This window comes from Amblyomma mixtum, chromosome 8, assembly GCF_055824585.1.
Source record: "Amblyomma mixtum isolate Tamu chromosome 8, ASM5582458v1, whole genome shotgun sequence".
NCBI classification, from domain to species: domain Eukaryota; kingdom Metazoa; phylum Arthropoda; class Arachnida; order Ixodida; family Ixodidae; genus Amblyomma; species Amblyomma mixtum.
In genome coordinates, this window is record NC_143019.1 from 133,355,317 (window position 1) to 133,372,480 (window position 17,164).

The following is a 17,164-nucleotide window of genomic DNA, read 5'->3' on the forward strand; positions in this document are numbered from 1 at the left end:
GCACATCTTGACGACGCAGGTCGCACATCGATGGCTCATCGCGCGTCGTCACCAGCAATGGCCGGCGATGACGGAGAACCAGCCAAATCAGGCCCTCCCGAATCCGGAGCGCGTCGGCCCCGCACAGGCGGGCTACACGACTCCGGAAGTTCGGGCCTGGACTCAAGCATACATACTAGATGCGCACGTCAAAGCACCCGCGTTCTTGGGCCCCCGGCAAAGGCCGGGGCACCCGGGAGCCAAACTCTACGCACCTTTCTGCTGCCCGAGTCGGTGGCGATCTCCCCGTTCATTTCCCGCTCGGGACCTCTCGCCGAAACAACGCCGCCCAACTGTCACTCGGTGTGACCCAATGGGGAAGCGAGGTCGAAGCGGGAAGAACGGAAGGGAGGGTGATTTACTGCGGTTCTCGGAAGAGCTTCCCTTGCAAGGGAGGACAAGAAGCGCGGCTGCCCCCATTCCGCTCGCGGACACCCCACGGGGGGTCTCTCTAACGAACGAAACGGCAGAAGCGGGCGCACACTCGGGTAGCCCAAGAAGCTCAATCCCCACAGCATATAAATAAAGAGTGGCGCTAGCTGTGTGCTTGACAACAACCCGGGTTTTCAGGTTCGAATGCCTGCAACACTGGTTACCTTTTCATCATGGTGCAAAGGGACCCCGTATTCCCAACATCCTCCTCCACCTGTCTCCTAAACTTGGACAGGGGAATCCTTCTCTCCCCGCTTTGCCACCTGGGAGCTGTGGAAGATCACACTTTATTTCATTTTAATTTCATTTTATTTCTTTCAGCGAAAGTGAATTATAAATATAGAAGTAATTCAAGTTGATTTACTCAGTAATTTAGGTTTTACTGCTGACGCTGTAGATCTGTAGATTCCACTGCACAATGCAGGGCTATATGGCTAACAAGCCTATAACAACTTTCCTTGTCAAAAAAATCTTTCTTCACTGTGGTAATGCAACAGAAGACACAGCACCCCGAGTAACAGCAGTGATATCGCTCGGCGACGAACTTTAATTTGCTTAAAGTGCCATGGCAACCATCAAACTTCCTGCCATCGTGAAACGCTTCTTCCAAACTGCGTCGGACCCCCTTCACAACGATGCATCAGCATCACTGAGACAGTTCTGCGTTGGGTGGCAACCGTAAGGCTAGGAACTCCTTGCGTGCTTCTCGCATCAGCTGGGCGTCGGTAAGCAGGTCGAGCACAGTGAGTGCCAGTATCTTGGCGGTTCTCAGCGTGGGCGGTTGGGACGCAGCGGCGTTGGCCAGGACGGCGAATTCGCGGGTGTGATTAGCTGCGCACGCAGCCCTCCGCTTTCCGTCGACAATGCCGAAGATGGCGTGCAGTGTGGGTACGCGGTGCGACACGTTGCCGCAGTCCGTTGAAGCGCCGGAAAAAGGCAGCGTTTTCACGAAGTCTTCGGCGAACGAAACTCCTGAGCGAGTATAAAAAGTGAATATTAAAATATTTATTTATTTATTTATTTATTTATTTATTTATTTATTTATTTATTTATTTATTTATTTATTTATTTATTTATATCGCATACCCTCAATCGCCGCAGCATTGTAGAGAAGCGTGGTGTACAAAAAGCAAAAACAACATGGAAGCGGCAGGTCTATAGCACAAAATACAAAATAAATCATACAACGTGAAAGGTTGAAATATAAATAAAGGTTAAAATATAATAATGAATATAATAGCACTAGAAAAGTAAATCGAAAACCAAGCAAAACATGAATAACAATGAAGAGAAAACGGAAAAAGGAAAAAACGCATTACGAAACTCTTAGGTTACATCACAAAAATGATTGAACAATGCTTGCCTGGAAAGAGTGTAATCTGATATAGATGCGATTGCTGGGGGAAGGTGCTTTCAGTGTGTAGTTGTCTTTGGCAAGAATGAATAATAACAGGTGTTAGTGCGGCAATTAGGAAGAGCAACCTTGTTGCGATGGTCGACACGTGAGGAGAAGTAGCTAGGCGACATGATGAATACACGATGTAGAGACTCATGGTAGAAAATTTGAAGTTTAAAGTTGAAATTTAAAGTGGGAATTTAAAGTTTTAAGTTTCAAAGCTGAAATTTTAAAGTTGAAAAGCCCTTCAAAGTACCTTCGCTAGGTGGCTGATTAACATAGTTTAGATTGAAGCAAGATAAAGTCATAGAAAAAACAACAGGACACAGGTGGCACCATGTTTTGTTGCATTCTCAGTGGCCGTTCCAGGAAGCATTGACACGTGGTAACGACGACATGGTGTGCAAGCAAGTGGTTGAGTGAACTGGAGCACAAGTATTGAGAGGTTTGTAACATAAGGCGCATTATACGGAATTTCTACGGATCGAAAATGTGTGCTTCAATGAAAATTTTAATGGGGGTCCTAGCCCGAGAATGCGAGAAAGCAGTGGTCGACCAGTTGAACGAAAGACAGACTCTCCTCGAAGTCCTTGAAGGTGCACTGAACAGGAATCTGAACTCGTTTTTTTTTTTTTCGGGAACTCGATCTACATGTTCCGAGAATTCTTAGAAACTTCGAATTATTGCCTTCTGCGGCCGATTTCCCTCATTTAAATCGGATTCACGCCCGGTTCCCGACTTTTCTTTTTTTGAATTCCCCGCAGACGGTTTGCAGGAGTCGACCAACCCATGGAGTGCCTTTCAGGCAGTCGCGTGGCGGCTTTGCTTTCGATTTTATTATGTTTTTCAGGTTTTCGTGAATAAATAGATCTAGTAAGAGACTACATAGCTGCAAATTAGGCCCACGCCAATAGAAATACGCGTGGACTCTTTACTTTCGCCGATCACTGCGTATCACTCCGCCGATGGCAGAGCGGCAAGCCGCCACGGGACTGGTTGAAAGGTTGGCTGACTCCTCCCACCGTCTGTGGGGAATTACAAAAATAAAAGACGGGAGCCGGGATATTCAATCGAATTTAAATTAGGAAAATCCGCCGCACAGGGCAATAATTCGAAGTTTCCAAGAACGCTCGGAACGCGTAGATCGAGTTCCAGTGGTAAATATGCAAGTTCAGATTGCTCTTCAGTGCACCTTTAAAACTCACATCAAATTATTGTGACTGTTTTTCTCTAATGACAGGGAAAAGGCGCTGGGATAGAAAAGCCGCTTCGAGACTAACCGCTCCCCCGCCCCCCTCCCCTCCGCGACTAACTGTTTACCAAGGGCATGTCCATGCTTGCGGTAGGCGCCAGCGATGGCGTTGTTGTGGATGACGTGCATGTACGGCACCTCTCCTTCGATGGCCACCGTGCAGCCCGTAGCGCTGGCAGCCGCTCGGAAGCAGGCCTCCACTCTGCCCCGCAGCTCCAGCAGCTCCGCGCTGGTCTCGGCGCGGACGACGTAGTGCAACACGGTTTCCTCGGGAATCACGTTGGCGTACTTCCCACCTTGCGTGATGACACCTGTGGTTGAGTCAGTCTTTGATTTCAACATGAACTACCAGCGTCTTTCACTCCTCGCTATTTTAGAATAGCATCGTTTCAAAATTCTGCTGAAGTAGACGCCAGGACCGAAACTAATGACAGAACAACAGTTCCGTCACATATGTCCTCATGTACGGAGAAAAGAAACTTTCCAAGCCTCCCGACCTAGATTCCATCCTATGGCGGAGAAGGGGAATCAGCCATTTCCAGAAGGTTATGACCATCTTTCAGTGTTTGTACGTTGTATTTGTAGCTTAAACCACAGCATTCCAGAAATATGATGCGGGTGTACTAATAACACAGTGTGCTGCGAAAAAGGCGCTGCCAAGGAAATGCTTGCGAGCACATGTGACGTCATTCAACGTGTTACGTTCCGGGTGATCCAAGAAATAAACAGGCTCATGAACCCGATGATTCGACAGCCTGGATTTGACCACCCTCATGTGGCACTCGCCCACAACCTCCTATATGACTAAACCAATTAACCTTCATTCCTCACTGTCCCCGGCAGCTGCGGAGTGGCTGACAAAGGAAGGGGGCAGACTTCTGACGCAGCGGAAGGTGCTCAGTCCCTAGCTCCGCACAGGTTTCTGTTGGAATCTGAACTTTGAAACATTTAACGTTACAACTTTATCCAGTGAGGCCAGTCTAGGAGCGCTAACCGAGGAACTAGCGGGTATTAATGGGGTTGGCTAAGAGCATTAAGGAGGGGGGGGGGGGGGAGCACGTACTATGCTAATATGATTTAATAGACAGACGAAAGACAGGTCTTGGTTTCTTGACTATTAAGGACATAGCTGGCAACATCAGATGAATTTTATAGCATAAGCAAGAGGGTAGCAGTTATTACGTATAATAAGAGGTAAAAATTTAACGTAGTGCAGGCCTACGCCTGAACATCCAGTCATGGTGAGCAGATAGACCAATGTTTCTGCGGAGACGTAAAATCGGAAATGAGTAACGCTGCCCCGTACACTGCACTACAGGGCGACTTCAATGCCACGGTATGAAAGAAGTAGGCTGGAGACCAGGCTTAGGCTCTATGGCCTAGGTTCTGGAATGGCAGGACGGAGTTCTCTGTAGAGCTCGCAGAGAGGAATAATTTACGGCTCATGAACAGCTTCTTCCGGAAAAAAGGAAAACCGGAATAGGACGTGAAAAATCCCGGAGAGGCAAAGACTAACAATGAAGAAGACTTCATACTGTGCGTGCATTCAAGCATCATGCAGGGTGTGGCTGTGCTCTCCAAGATGACATGTGGTTACATAAGAAAGTGAGGACTCCAATTCACCACGATTTCTATAAGGAACGGACAAAACTAGTCAGGAGAAAGCACATAAACAGGAACTGAATAAAGGAATGCAGAAGAATTTAGCATCTCGTTGTTCTGCCCTAATTAAGGAAGCGACCTTAGTGTTTCAGTAAATAATGATAATCTCCCAAATATTACTACGGACTGCGCCGCAATAAGTGCACGGCATCGTTCGAAATAACTGTCGTTATGCGTTTCTTTGCGAAGAGAATGAGGATTTTGGGAGCCTCTTATAAAATACACGCAGAACTCGTTCATCACAACCGCCGACGCAAGGAGAGCTAGGCAATGGCGCAAGTCAACTCGCCAGACTCGATGCCCCACCGTTAATCCTCCAGCCTGGCTTGCATTGTTGCCGGAGAAGGCTTATGTTTACGTAGGATGCGACCGCAGCGTCCAGGGCGTTCAATCCGGCCCACGAAGAGGCTGCAGCATGGGCACATCTGCCCCGGAAGCGTATGACGAGCTGCGGAGGTACAAAGAGCCGCCAAAGGTGAGTACCTTAGGTAAGAACGGGAACGGCATGCAGGTTGTATTACAAACAACGTTTGCGAACGCGTCTGATTCTCATTCCAGTTAACCCCATACTCCAAATATATTCTTCACATTCAATGAGAGCGGGCTGTTTATTGTAGCGGAAAACCTTGACGTAATGCCAACGCATACAGCGTCGACCAAGGAATATCTATTCTGTGGAGCCCTCGCTAAAGCAAATACTCTTCCAACGACGACTGCTTTATGGACGATTTCGTCGCCTGACCAATAGCCATGAACCCTTAAAAAGTAGAGCAGCACGTGTGTGTATTGGTTGGAAAGGTATTGGCAGCGAACTTAAATTACGCAAAGTAAATTTGTTTTTCTGCTATATCCGCATGGTTTGAATGCAAAGTGGCAATTTTTTTTTCATTTCAGCGTGCGCCAAAAAAATGAACAATGCACCAGTCCTGATTTTGACACCTGCTGTAAACCTATGGAAACTACTAGGATGCAGCAGGGGAAATGTTTGAATTACATTGCGTAAAAAATGAGCTTCTGAGAGAAAAGCTTAAATTACCACGAACAAACGCCCGCAAAAGTTTTCGCAACATGGAGATTTAAACAAAAAATCCGACAGAGACACTTAGGACTGGTTAGCTGTGAGAATGCAAAAGCATTAAATTGCAGAGTAATGCTACGTTGGAGAATGACTGAGTCATGAGCCATGACTAGGAATATGAGTAATTCTACACCTTACATTAGGTCATTTGTCAAGATCTGAGTCCTGTGTCATGACTGTGACTACGTATCGTGACTACGCTACTTCTAAAGTGCTAATTCATGATTATGACTAAGAGGTGACAACATCATGGGTCATCGTACATTAGATTTCATCGTTCATGACTATATATGTTGGCTGACACATGTTGTGACATCGTAGACCGGCCTTATGGCACCATTTCAATTTCGTGTCATTGACGGAGCCGGACGGCTTTTGGGCTCAGGGCACATGTAACGCTTTCTCATTAAAACTGGCGGGCGATCAAGCTGTCCAGCCTTGCTTCTAATTCGGCTGCTCGTACCGCTGCATCTTCGCGTATTTACCGCTTCGACCGCTCGCACTCCTGAGTTCTGGCTGACCCGGGGTAGTTCGCACCGCTCTCCGCGCAGGATCACGTCCATGCCGCCAAACAGAGCTAGGTAGTTGTCTGTGGCCCGCAAATATTTGCCGATGCGGTCGAATATGCTGGCGGACATCATGTTGAGCTCGTAGATGACGATGCATTTCACGTTGAGTGAACGCACAGTTTAACGTATTTAGGTCACGGGTGATTTGGCAACTGCCCCGCGGCATGGTCTGCTTGAACATGACATGCACGGTCACTTCATCCGGGGCAAAGGAAGTCTTCTTTGTGGCGGCACACGCGAAGTATGCTTAGGCATTCGACCCACCACTACTGCCTCCACCGTTGCAGGACTTCTTGTAGACACCTATAACAAACATCGTTCCCCCCCCCCCCCCCTGGCAGCAGCATCATTGATGATAACTTGCAGGGGTTCGATGCCAAAGTTCGCCCATCATTAAATGCGCAGAACGCTAGTTTTACGCGCGTTCCTCGCGCTCTAGCGTCCGCGAGGAAGCCAGGTGGGCACCCACGTGCTTAGGAGGCTCAATACGGACCACGGGGACATTGGCTAAAGGAGTCATAATGCTGGGGCAATATAAGCCTAAATTCCAGGCCCAGCACGCATGCAGCCGCGAAATGCAGGCTGCTCTTGGCTTTTCCCCACGTGACCAAGGCGGAGCCTGTAGGCAACGAGGAAATTAAGGCTTTCCGTAATTGCTCCGAAAACTTATTGTGAATGCTTGCGCCTAAGCTGATTTCCCGAGCGAAAACATTCATGTTGTTGTTGTTGTTGTTCTCAAGGATATTTTGGGCTATCAAGAGCTTTGGTCGCCATGACACCATAGAGAGGAAGAGTGAAGAAAACAGTACCACACCAACGGCGCTAACTCACAAATGAAGAATATTAGGAGTGTCTTTATAGTGTCTTACATCAGATAAGTACTGAAGGAGGGGTGAATGGTGGGGCTCTTGTTATGGGATGTTGAAGAGGATTTTTGCCAGCCAAAAAAAGACGTACAAACACGGGAGAACAACAGTTTTTGTCCTTGTGTGTACGTCTTTTTTTGGCTGGCAAGAATCCTCTTCAACATCAAAAAGAAACAACGAAGCACAACTATAGCGAGCTTTCCCGAAGAGCAAGCGTGGAGTGACTGCCGCATAACCCATGCCTATTATTAGTACGAGGCACGCTTACCTGCCCGCCTTTGACGCTGTAGCTGTGATCGCCCAGCGTACATCTGTTTCGCGCTCGCATTCTTACTTACGCTATATCCATATAGTTTTCCAGAGAGGGTTCCGGTCGGTGCATACTTTCATCGTAATAGACACCTGAGTGACGATGCTTTCCGCCTGACTGAAAAAAGACTAAGTCACGCGTTAGAACTCGATGATGTACATACTGATCCACACGTTCGAAGTCACAACTTTATAGCTGAGACCGCTTGAAGAGGTAGCGCTGTAGCCTCCAAGACCCGTCTATGAAAATTTGTCCAATATATTGAACATAAGCTATTAAGCCGATACTCCTACACCAAAGCATTCATCTTCATAAAAACCCGGTTGTCCGATTTATTGGACAACTGGTGGTGCCATCTGATATTTTTTTTAAATGAAAGTGTTCACTTTCCCGCCAAAACACTTCGACAATGGCGGCGCACCGTTCTACGCCCCCTGCCGGAGAAGTAAGCATTGTTTCTGTCTTTTTTACCTATTTTCAAAGCATAAATTCGGTCTGACATAAAAAGAAAATAGAACAGGAAAGAGGCAGATATCAGAACTTTAACTAGGCACGCCTTCACTTTTCTCTGCTTTCAATTTGATTTCGCGTGTCCAATACGTTGGACGCTGGGACTCAAACCTATTATTTTCACAGCGCTTTTGAGAGGGCTTTGGTAACAACAGTAAACAAATACTGCTGGTATTTAGCGCCTGGCGACGAAATTATGTCTTTTTTTTTCTAGGAAACAGGCCTCGTGATTCTCGCCTCGCGATTGCAAAGAATTGCACATTGCAACACATCGGGCACTGACCTATCGGATGACGACGACGACATCCTTGTCGATCAAAACTTCAGTGTACCACTTGACGAAGGCATTGACGAAACCAGCGATGACGACGGTCCCTTAATGGTGACCTTCAAGGATATGTGGCCGCCTACAAAATTTCGCCCGCCAGGCCCTCAAAATTTCACTTCGTTCGAATTTCACCAAAATTGGGTGTCCAACTAAGTATGCAACTCAATGGTGACCTCCAAGTTTTGGTTGGCCACCGATGAAATTCGGCCCACCGGACCCCCAAAATTGGACTTCGATCGAATTTGACAAAAATTGCTGTCCAACCTAACTGAGTATGGCCAACTCAACGGCGACCTCCAAATTTAGAGTACTTTTTGCACAAGTAACACAGCTATATTTCAAGTAATTTGTGGCTCGCCCGCTGGGTAGAAAAGTACGGCTACAGACCTGATGTCCAATATATTAGACATCATGCTGAGCTGAAACTATCAGTGCTGCTCAAAATATCTCTCTCATTTTTCACCTTTTTATTCCTACCCGTTTATTCTGAAAACCTACAAAAAATTTGCGTACTCAAAAGCATCTTGGGTCTCAGAAGGGTAGAAATGCTGTCTGCAAAGCGGTCAGGCGCGACTGGCCGTTGTAACAGTAACACGAGTCTCCCATAGAAGACGGCGCTGGTCAAACCCTCCCTAATAGCAGCCCTAATAGCACCGCTGACCAATCTTCTCTTCAAAATGATCTTAATGCCGTTCAGGAGTGGTGTGATAAATGGCTAATGGAACTTAACCCATGTAAGTGTAAACTTTTGTCCATTAGCCGTCGCCGTAATCCTTTAACCTTCTCTTACGTAATATCTGAAGTTCCCGTACAACTAGTTCAATCATACAAGTATCTAGGCATAACTATTTCTAGCGATCTTTCTTGGAGCCTGCATGTCACTAATATACTATCGTCAGCAAACAAGACATTAGGTTTCCTAAAGCGCCATCTTCATCATGCTCCCCATCATGTCAAGTTATTAGCTTACAAGTCATTAGTCAGGTCCAAACTAGAATTTGCGTCGCCCATCTGGAATCCTCATCAAGCATATCTCATCAATGCCCTCGAATCTGTTCAGAATCGTGCTGCTCGTTTCATTCACTCATCCTACTCTTATGACATCAGTGTTTCGTCCTTAAAAACAGCATCCGGATTGTTACCCTTATCGCTCCGCCGTCGCATTGCTAGCATGTCTTTATTTCACAAATTCTTCCACAGCCCTATGCACATCGTACCTTATATTCTTCCACCCGCACGCATATCTCACCGCACCAGCCATCGCCTACAAGTTGCCCGTCCACGATCACGCACCGTCACTTTTTCTAATTCCTTCTTTCCTCGTGCAGCCGCAGACTGGAACGGCCTTCCGAACAACGTTGCCATCATCACTTGCCCAAGTCTTTTCACCGATAACGTAGAAACTTTCCTGTCATTGTGAATTTGTGTTTTTACTCTTGCCACCCCTTATTTAACACCCCTTTTAAGGGGCCTTTAAGGTAATAAAATGAAATGAAATGAAACCTGTTGTGACGCTGCGAAAGGCGGCGTCAGGGCATCCGCAGGCGACGGGTGCGACATGAGGGCCGCATCGATGCCGTGGAGTGCGCCTCGGCTGACGAGCAGTTCCTTGCCGCCGAGGCTCTCCTCTGCTGGCGTGCCAAGGACGACGAGCTGATCGCATGGCGATTAAGGCATGGGTTGAAAAAAAAAACTGAACGAGTGTATGCGTTGTGCGAGATATGATTTCGAAAAGGCGAAATGTTTTATGCCAGTTCTCAACATATTCGACCCGATCTACGTAGTCACTCACCTTGCCACGGACGTCGCTGTGAGTCTTCATGGCCTCCTGCACGGCGAGTGCCGCGCCGATGGATGCTTCGGCGATCAGGTTGTGCCCGCAGGCGTGGCCGATGTCCGGCAGGGCGTCGAACTCGCAAAGCAAGGCCACACACGGACCTGCACAGGGTTGCCATGTTTAGGGGCTTCCAAGATATGTCACGCAATTATTGAGGCACCTGGTTTCATTCAGTAATGCACTCGGAAAGGCATTTGTGCAACTTTGCTGAGCCCCGCCCCGGTGGCTCAGTGGTTACGGCGCTCGGTTGCTGACCCGAAAGGCGCGGGCTCGATCCCGGTCCTGGCGGCCGAATTTCGATGGAGGCGAAATTCTAGAGGCCCGTGTACTGCGCGATGTCAGCGCACGTTAAAGAACACCAGGTGGTCGAAATTTCCGGAGCCCTCCACTACGGCGTCCCTCATAGCCTGAGTTGCTTTGGGACGTTAAACACCAATAAACAAACAAACAAACAAACAAGCACTTCGCTCACAGCTCGAAAACGGATTTAACGCTTTGCGCAAACCACGTGACTCTTTTTATTGTGATACTCTACGCTATATTCATGTACCTTTTCTGCACACTCACCTAAGTCGCTGTGTGTAGCGTTGGCGTGAAACTTATCTAACCTACTTCGAACATATACGAGGTCTGTTAGAAAAGTATCCGACCTTTGGCCGAAGAAAAAAAACTGGCATAACTGGAGCGTTAGAAACCTAATCACCTTCAAAGTAGTCTCCTTGGGACTCCATACACATCTCCCAGCGGTGCTGCCATTGTTGGAAGTATTCCGAAAAGGCCCTTTTCTGAATGGAATTTAGCTCTGCTGTCGTTGCAGCCATAATGTCCTTTCTTTTCTGAAATGGCGCTCCTTTCAATGGCCTCTTGATTTTAGGGAACAGCCAGAAGTCGTAGGGAGACATATCAGGAGAGTAAGGAGCCTGTTGAACTACAGTAGTCTGGTTTTTCGCCAGAAAAGTCTGAATCAAATGCGAGGAATGTGCAGGAGCAGTGCGGCGAGGGATGCGCCAATTTCTTGTTGACCTCAATTCCGGTCTCTTGCGCCGCACAGCACCACGTAGGCGATGGAGGACATCCTTGTAGTACTCTTTAGTCATTCTTTGATCCTGTGGGGTGCGTACTCGCGGTGTGCCACACAGAGGGAGTCAAAAAAGCAGTCAGCATCACTTTGACATTGCTGCGCACTTGGCGGGCCTTCTTTGGTCTTGGTGACGTGGAATGCGTCCTCTGTGACGACTGGGATTTGGTTTCCGGGTCATACCCGTACACCCAAGACTCGTCACTAGTGATTACGGCGTCAGTGAAGTCAGGGTAACTGTTTGTGGAATCCAGCATCTCCTGTGAGACTTCAACATGAAGCTGCTTTTTCTCCACCGTCAGCAGCTTCGGCACGAATTTCGCCGCAACTCTGTCCATGGCCAAACCTTCGGTGATAACGGAATGTGCAGAAAAATTGCTGATGTCCACCTCTTCCGCAATTTCTCGGATAGTCACACAGCAGTCCCGCATCACCACAGCGTTCACTTCGGCAATTACCTGGTCAGTTCGGCATGTTGATGGCCGACCGGAGCGTGGCTCTCTCTCCACAGATGTGCAGCCGTCTTTAAACCAGTTGCACCACTGCTTAATCTGTGTGCTGCTCACAGCATCATCACCGAAAGCCGTGTGAACATTTCGAATGGTTTCCACTTGGCTATCGCCAAGTTTCTGGCAAAATTTGAGGTAGTAGCGCTGCTCCTCTCGCTCCGCCATTTTCCTTGCAACAAAAAACCGACGAGAGCACTGCGCACTGCCTCACTCAAACGCTGCTTCCCAGCGACTGACGCTATCGGCACGTGGGAAAAAATTCGTGCATGCGCACGAGGGTTCAAGGTCGGCTGCTGTAAGCGCGCTTGTTTCATATCCAACAGCTGTTCGCAAAAAGAAAAAAAGTCGGATACTTTTCTAACTGACCTCGTAATCCATCCGCAAATTCGCGAGTGCTAATAATAATTGCGTTCTCCACGAGAAACCAGACTAGCGTGCACTTCTGTTTCCAGTCCATGTGCCACAAGCAAGCGGACGCTATGAATTAAACAGACCTCCACTTATCCACACAGTTATCGAAAACAATGGTACGTTTCCGATTATAATGTTGAAAGTTCCGACAAGACATAGAGAAGCCGCAGTTAGGCACAGCTTCAACCTAAAACTATGTGAAAAAAGTCCTGTCAGATTTAAACGTCCTCCTATCAGGAATTCGATAACGGTACACATACATCAAGCTCAAAATTTTAAGTAGGCTGCAGAAAAACCATTGTTTGATAAGTATTTGGTTCACCGTTTGTAGTTTGCTGCATAATATTTTTTTCCGAAGCGCTCGTTTGAAACAGTCTATAGGCGCTTCATTTCAGCATCCTGATTACACCCCTGATGGCAATAATTCAACATTTTATCACCATGCTTATATGAAACAAATGTATTATTGTGGTATCTTTATTTGTTATTCATTTTATGGCTTGTGTAATGCTTTACACGGCCTTTTTCTGATGTGCAATTTTTGTTTCCTCGTTTGCTGCAAATTAAAATTGAACCTTGTGTTGTTGCTCGGGCCCGCAGCTAGGCGATGGCTGTGGATTCAATTGGAGCTTTGCATTTGCCTAAATGGTACAAGATGATTGCAAACGAAAACAAAAAATTAACTTCACGCTCGAGATTCCAGCGAGCCTTCGGTGTTGACAACCTGAAATAGTTTCCTACCTACTTCATATGTCGACACTGTTCGTGTTAACCTTTTCACCTTGGTGCGATTAAAGGTTGGGGTACAAGTGAGGTTTTTCTTATCCTCTTTCGCCTCTTTAGATGTGGGCTCCACTGCGGAAGCCTACTGTCTGCAGGTCGTAACCATTGTTTTCCCTGCGTAGAGAAAGGTAGGAGCGACTTCTTGGTCCTTCGTCATATACCGCGTTCCCGTCTGCTTACTCTGGTCGGGTTTCTAATTGAATGCCGCACATCTGTCTAATGTATTAAGGCACTAATTTTTTAAATTATGGAAAGCTGTATCAGGTGCGGCGATTACGACCAAAAAATGGAGTAAAAAAAACGTTTTACAGGATTTAACAGGATAGCTAAATAGATAGCTAACTGGATTTAAATAGAGCTTTTCTCTCTCTCCCTCACTGACCTAGGGCGTGTGTGTACGGTCTTATGAGTCACGATTCAGGGGAGATTTATGGAGTCCAGGTGTCGGCTGCTTGGCTCACGACTCCACTGTCGTTGCAGTATTTCTTCCGCTTGATGGGCGATGACGGACGCGTTCGAGTGCCATAACATGGGGAACCATATGGTACCTTTATTGAAACCATGATCCCACACCCCATAGAAATTCTACTCCAAACCAAATATCCAGCGTCGATGCAGCAGCGAGATAGGCCTTAGCAACAGCCTTATAAGAAAAGCTGACATGATGAGCCAAGTGCCGAACGTCTTCGATTGAATCACAATTTCACCATGGTGTGCGCACTGTTACCAGTCCAAAAACTATGATGAACACGTGACCGAATGACCAAATTTAAAAGCGTGCCGGCAGCTTCGCACAACTCCATCATTCACTGTAGTCGTTTACGAAATGGCTCAGACCACGCCCCCGCCTGAGGTACAGAAGCGTTATCCTTAAAGAATCATGGCTGAGCCCTGCTTGCCCAACACCTGCAGCAAGGCAGTCATCACAAAAAAAAATATGATAGTAAATAATGACTTTCACACCATTCCACGGGTGTACACTAATGTAAAACGGCGGTTTTTCGACTGTCAGGTCAGAGGAGGGTCTGGAGCTGCGAGGAGAATTAAGCAACGCCAACGAGGAATTTGCCCAGAATTGTATCCTTGAAGGTGTCCGCAGTGGTTTTCACAGAGGTACATTTAAAGATAATTATCGTGCACTTAAGGTAACAAGGTCAAATGACAAGAGCTGGCAGTGAAGATAACACAGAAAAAGGAAAATCTTCGTACTGCGGACATTTTTCGTCGCCTCTACGGAGCTCTGAAGCCGCTTTCTGCTCGCTGGTGATATTCTGACAAAGTTTATCATTAGCAACATCGAAATACACCCTTTGCAGCATACGGTAGCCATGACGAACTCCATGCAAAATGCTGCTTCTCAGAAAAAAAATTGCACTAAAAAGCCCTTAAAACAGACGAATGACCGCGAATGCAAATACAAGAACGTACCGTCTATTCCAGCAGGAGAGCCAAACTCCGCTCTGAATGCTGTTTCCAGAAGGTAATTTCGTTGCACCTCGAAGCCTCGGCTTTCCAAGAACCCACACAGCATATCATGAGCTTTCACTTCTTGCAGGGCCAACTCGGGGTTGTCAAAGAGGAAGCGGCTCAACTGGCACAGCTCCTCGGCGTGCCCATCGACCGCCCTGTCTACTACAGGCCTGAAGTTCGCGGCAGACATGACCGTGCACGTCCGTTCGAATGTATCAGGGCAAGAGGAATTGGGCGAATCAGTCACCCTCAAGAATTCCCCGCGAGGTGTTTTTGTCTTCAGTGGCACCCGCCGAGGAACCTTTACTACTGCCGATATCCAACTCCGCTATACTCTGCAAGGCTTCCTGGTATGATGATGAGGGAGAACCAAGAGTCACTAAATGAACACGGTGTCTCTTGCATCTGGCAGAGAATAAAAAAGCGAGGCGAATGGCAATGGTTGTTGATGAACACGCGAGCTGAGTTTCTCGATGCACAAAAACGAAATGACAGCATAGCCAATAATAGTGTTTTGCTGAAAGCTGAGTCAAAGCCCTTTGAAAAAGAATCGTTTCCGCTTCTGCTTTTGGACTTCATTTTTAACAGACGCCTGTCTGGTACGTGCAGCTGCCCTTCCGGCACGAGGCAGCATCGCTCGCAGAGGGCCGGATGAAAACATTTGTTCGAGTACAACGGAAGGACTAAAGGCAATCGGGTCATCGGGTCGAAGACGTGTTCGCTACGGATTAGTGTCAGCTGTGAGTACATTTACAGCGCAGATGGTACGTCTGCCTTACGCACAGGAAGCAGTGTCAGAGTATCGGAGAGAATATAGCACAGGGTTGGTCGGTTTATACCCTTCGGCGGCGGTTGTTTCTAGCTCTCACTAGAAGTAACGCGTTATCTTAAATTACAAGTTTTGTTTCAGTTGCAGAGAGAATTAAGACACTCGCTCGAGCGAGCTCATATAACGAAGAGGTTCGCTTCTTGCTTGTTGTAGGAAAGCGAGAAAAATATTCCGCCTCTTATTGGGCGAAAAATTAGAGATCACTGCGGAGACCCTTATCGGGACAATGGGGAAGTATTGACGCCTCCTCGGCACTTGTCGCCTCTCTTAATCATTTTATTTTTGTTTCTTAATTAATTTAACTACTAAACTAGCGTAATTATGCTACGCTTTAATTAAAGATCGATTTATTTACTCTGATCATACCTTCTTTTATCTCCATCAACCATTTCGCTTCTTCAAATTTCGCGCCGTGGTTGCTTTCCCGCCAGCTTACTATATCCCGTCCAGCCTATTCAACCGTCCAATGGTTTTTGGTGATAATTAATTCACTAATTAATCTATGCCAATGAAACTTTTGTTTCATTAATTATCGCTCAACGAATACGTTTCAAATCATTTTAAACTTTATTTTCACCTCTTTGTCTATTTTTCCACTATTTTGTCATCCACGGCTGTTTTCCCGTCCACTCGCTACATCGACGTCCGCGTTATACAGACATTTTTTTCGGAATTTTTGGCTCTAAGCAATTAGCTAATCATCCTATCGACATTTTTTTTCTTTTTGCGCAGCACCCTCACATCATCCTGCTTTGATTACAACCACTGACTGATGCAGCTTCTTCTGAGAACGTCTCACCTGCTGCGGACACGTTTTGCGGAGACGTTTTGGTGACACGACCCCGCCGATATAGCCTAGAAATGCTGTCACATTAAAAGAAAACAAGAAATAAACTATTATTGGCAGCCTTTTCTGCAACTCGCGATAGTGCTCTATTTTAATTCGTACAGAGTTTTGGGCGTTCCACAAACAAGGAAAACGTAGTGTGGGTCAGGCAGGTCGAATTAGCCACATTATTCACCTGTTCTACCTTGCGGAAGGCCAAGCCCGCATCGTAGATACTTCGGAACTGCCACATCACAGTACGAGTCGCATTACCGTTTCCGCAAAACGACACGGCTCAGCACAAATAAGCCCAGATTTTTAATTCTTTCTTCCAGCAGATAACACAACAACCTCCTGTGTAAGAACTGGTGTCATGAGCTGCTTATGTATGCATAAATCAAAATAGCGTTCAGTCCACGTGGTGTTAAAATAATCCAAGAATTTACGAGAAACGCACGCATAAAAGGACCAACATAGCTCGCAAAGTGAAGGAAAGGCAGGAAGGCTTACCGGGAATAAAAACCGGTTCGCAGCCATGCACTGGAGCAGAAAGAGGAGGATCAAAGGCAAAAGGGAGGTAGGAGGAAAATTAACTCAGTAAGCCTAAAGCGCGCGGCAAAGTCACAGCTTAGCTGCAAACCTGACACAGACAAGAAGCGGGGCAGTCCCTGGGAGGAATTCATCGCCGACGATCATCGCTGGCGCTGTCCGACAATCTTCAAGTGCGTCAGCGAGCGCCGATCAAAACGCTCAAGCGCAAGGCGTAGACACTGTCTTTCAGCACTGTATGCACGCAGTCTATCGCGTGTTGCGTAAATCAGAGAAAATCGAAAAAAAATTCTCTCGGCCTAACCGCACTTTTGTTCGGGCTCAAATTTCGCCCAGAGGTTGCATTTAATGGTCAGTTTTGTTTCAAACTACATATAGATGGGTTACTTGCCTGAATCGGTCAGAATTATATGGAAATACCCCTCGTTTG

At 46.9% G+C, this 17,164-nt stretch overlaps 1 protein-coding gene across 1 annotated transcript; it reads right to left on the reverse strand.

Annotated features, from left to right (window-relative positions):
* Positions 1-1,117: 1,117 nt before the first annotated feature.
* On the reverse strand, positions 1,118-14,720 carry LOC149334518 (xaa-Arg dipeptidase-like). Its single transcript, XM_089557942.1, has 6 exons — positions 14,489-14,720; positions 10,235-10,380; positions 9,946-10,095; positions 5,088-5,229; positions 3,188-3,430; positions 1,118-1,443 (listed from the first exon to the last, which is right to left on the reverse strand). The coding sequence occupies exons 1-6, from the start codon at positions 14,718-14,720 to the stop codon at positions 1,118-1,120; spliced, it is 1,239 nt and encodes a 412-aa protein (XP_089414068.1).
* Positions 14,721-17,164: the final 2,444 nt, after the last annotated feature.